The sequence below is a fragment of the Diadema setosum genome, chromosome 20, assembly GCF_964275005.1.
Source record: "Diadema setosum chromosome 20, eeDiaSeto1, whole genome shotgun sequence".
Lineage (NCBI taxonomy): Eukaryota > Metazoa > Echinodermata > Echinoidea > Diadematoida > Diadematidae > Diadema > Diadema setosum.
Window position 1 is genome coordinate 369790 of NC_092704.1, and position 3196 is coordinate 372985.

At 43.4% G+C, this 3196-nt stretch overlaps 1 protein-coding gene across 1 annotated transcript; it reads left to right on the forward strand.

Moving 5' to 3' along the window:
- Window positions 1-1123: 1123 nt before the first annotated feature.
- On the forward strand, window positions 1124-2619 carry LOC140243975 (craniofacial development protein 2-like). The gene is made up of 2 exons (XM_072323637.1): window positions 1124-1301; window positions 1859-2619. Exons 1-2 carry the CDS (start codon window positions 1124-1126, stop codon window positions 2617-2619), a joined length of 939 nt encoding a protein of 312 aa, XP_072179738.1.
- Window positions 2620-3196: the final 577 nt, after the last annotated feature.

The following is a 3196-nucleotide window of genomic DNA, read 5'->3' on the forward strand; positions in this document are numbered from 1 at the left end:
ATAAAGCATACTCAATTTCACCCTAATTTGTTAATCCCTTAATTGTTGTTGCTCCGGTGGTTTAAGTCATGTTTTGTCCCATTCATCGTACAGCTAGCGCAGTTTGGTAAAGATTAAGCGCTTGAATAGACCCTGTATTTCAGAGCATATTTTCTCAGTAAACAACTTTCCAGATTGCGTGTTTTCTTTCTTATATTTAGATCGGGTTGGAGAGTCCATTTGAATTGAGTTATTGTTAGCAAATATACAAACTATTACAATATACGAAATGATATATAAGTCATGAATCTTCAAAATACACAGTTTTTTAAACAGTAGTACAGAGTGAGCAAGATAGTGACTATCTGTACATATGCGTACTCCTTTCTTTTGTAATTTCAGTAATGAATTCATCTTTGACTGATTACAGTAGCCCCAAACTGGGATATAATACGTAATATATGGTAATACCAAAGAATTATACAAAATAAGAAGGATAGATAAAAAATAACATTTAAGTTTATATGAAATGCCTATACTCTTTGAAACTTTATTACCTATATATTCTACATGTAAATTCCACTGCAAATGACTATCAATATGCATTCCCCCCCCAAAAAAAAAAAAAAAAATTGTAACAGCTAGTAATGATCGAGGCACATTATATAACACCACATTATACGTGTACACTACTGCTCTCATATTATGTTGTACTTCTACCATGTACTACCAGTACATGTACAGTATACATTCCCCTTTAGTGTACTGTTACTATACAGGGTCTTGTGTATATTCAATGTCTCACCCTTCCCTATTCACAGGGAAGAGCAGAACGTTTTATAGTTCTTTGTTAGATGTAATCTAACAAAGATCTGTTGTCAGGTCAGGTTTCTTCTAATCTAATCTGTTGTCATCTTCTAATCTAATCTATTGTCAGGTCAGGTTTCTTCCCTGGCCTTACGGCCTGGGGGGACCTGCTACTGGTAACCTGTAGCCCAGTACTACCTGTCTCAGGGTCGAGCTCTCGGCGACTAAACCGTAAACCCCACTGGCTTCCCAGAAGGGAAGTTACGGTGAGGAGGGTGGCTGGACACCCTGATGGAATGAAAAAGAAGATCCATCTCAAGGGCGTATGAGCTCAAACATGAGCCACCGGCCATCCAGCAACACGGAGTGGAGCCCCGATAGGCGGTCTGTGGATAAACTCTGTCAACACTCCGGCAGCTCCTGCAGCCAAACTGGTGCCAAACGTATTGCAGCGCATTCCTTTGGACTCAATCAGCGAGGCCGAGAGGGGTCCTCTGATGCATGGGCAACTCAGGGTATCCATATGTATGCCCAGGCTTATACCCTGGAGAGGACACTCCAGTTTCGCTATGCAGCGTAAGCACAACACGGAAGACAGCAGTTACGAGCCATCGCGTCTCATTGGACAGCTACCGCCCGCCTCAAGCTGGGCAGCCCCCAGCCAATAAGGTGCTGACCCGCCACAGTCCACCTGCTTCAATGGGTGCTTGGAGCTAGAGCAAAACTTGAAAAGTGGACTGTAACACTGCACCAGGCAAATCAATGAAGAAGACAAAGAAACTACCTACTCTACGATTAGCAACATGGAACGTACGAACTATGTGCACTGGCCTTTCTGATGACTTACAGCAGATTTCCGATGCAAGGAAAACTGGTGTGATTGACCTCGAGCTTTCCAGACTTAATGTTGATATAGCAGCACTGCAAGAAACCAGGATCTCATCCAGTGGTTCTTTACAAGAACAGAACTATACCTTCTTTTGGCAAGGAAAGGCTCCCGACGAACCACGTCTGCATGGCGTAGGTTTTGCTGTGAAAAATACCCTTCTTTCGTCAATTGAACCTCCATCAGGTGGATCTGAGCGTATACTGACCTTGCGTCTTTCAACATCTGCAGGTATGGTCAACATCGTGAGTATCTATGCCCCTACACTTTGTTCATCAACAGATGTTAAGGATCACTTCTACGATGATCTAGATGCTGTCATTAGCAGAATTCCTGCGTCTGAACACCTGTTCCTACTTGGTGACTTCAATGCAAGAGTTGGAGCTGACTATGAATCATGGCCCGACTGCCTTGGTCAACATGGCATTGGAAAACTAAATGAGAATGGTCAGAGAGTACTTGGATTGTGCTCATATCGAGCTCTTTGTATCATCAATTCCTACTTTATGACCAAATCTTGCCACGGAGTCTCATGGAAACATCCACGATCAGGCCACTGGCACCAGTTGGATCTCATAATCACCAGGCGTGTCAATTTGGGCAGCGTCCTCATCTCCCGCAGTTACCCTATGCACAGTGCAGACTGTGACACCGACCATTCTCTTGTATGCAGCCGAGTTCGACTACAACCAAAGAAGCTGCATCGAAATAAGCAGAAATGTCTGCCTCGCATCAACACCTGCAACACTGGAATCCCAATGTTGGCTCATCAGTTCCTTAATACACTCGAGGAAGATTTTTCAGACTGCATGGAAAAAGGAAAAGAAAAGGACGAAGACTGCAACTCAAAGTGGAACAACCTTCGTAACACTATCTATACAGCGGCTCTCTCTACTTTTGGGAAGAAACTAAGGAGGAATCCTGATGTGCAATTAACTACTGGATGAAGTTATGTCACAATATCCAACTTTCCTCTGACACTGGAAATGTAAGACGAATGTATGAGGGAATCAAGAAAGCCATAGGCCCACAGATTAAGAAGATTGCCCCTCTTAAAACAAAGACAGGTGAAATCATCACTGACAAGGTGAAGCAAATGGAGAGATGGATTGAACACTATTTTGAGTTGTATTCAAGGGAAAATGTTGTCTCTGAACTTGCCCTTGATGCTGTTGACTGCTTACCTATTATGCATGAACTTGATGCCAAACCAACTGTAGAGGAGCTTGGCGATGCCATTGATTCACTTGCAAGTGGAAAAGCACCAGGAGAGAACGGCATAACCTCTGAGGTCATCAAGTGTGGGAAACCTGTTCTCCTTAAACACCTCCATGAGTTTTTTTGTCAGTGCTGGGAGGAAGGTACAGTCCCTCAGGACTTTCGTGATGCCAGCATTAGTACTCTGTACAAGAACAAGGGAGATCGCAGTGACTGTAACAATTACCGTGGAATCTCTTTGCTGAATATAGTTGGGAAAGTTTTTGCTCGTGTTGTTCTGTACCGCCTGCAGTTCTTGGCCAACCG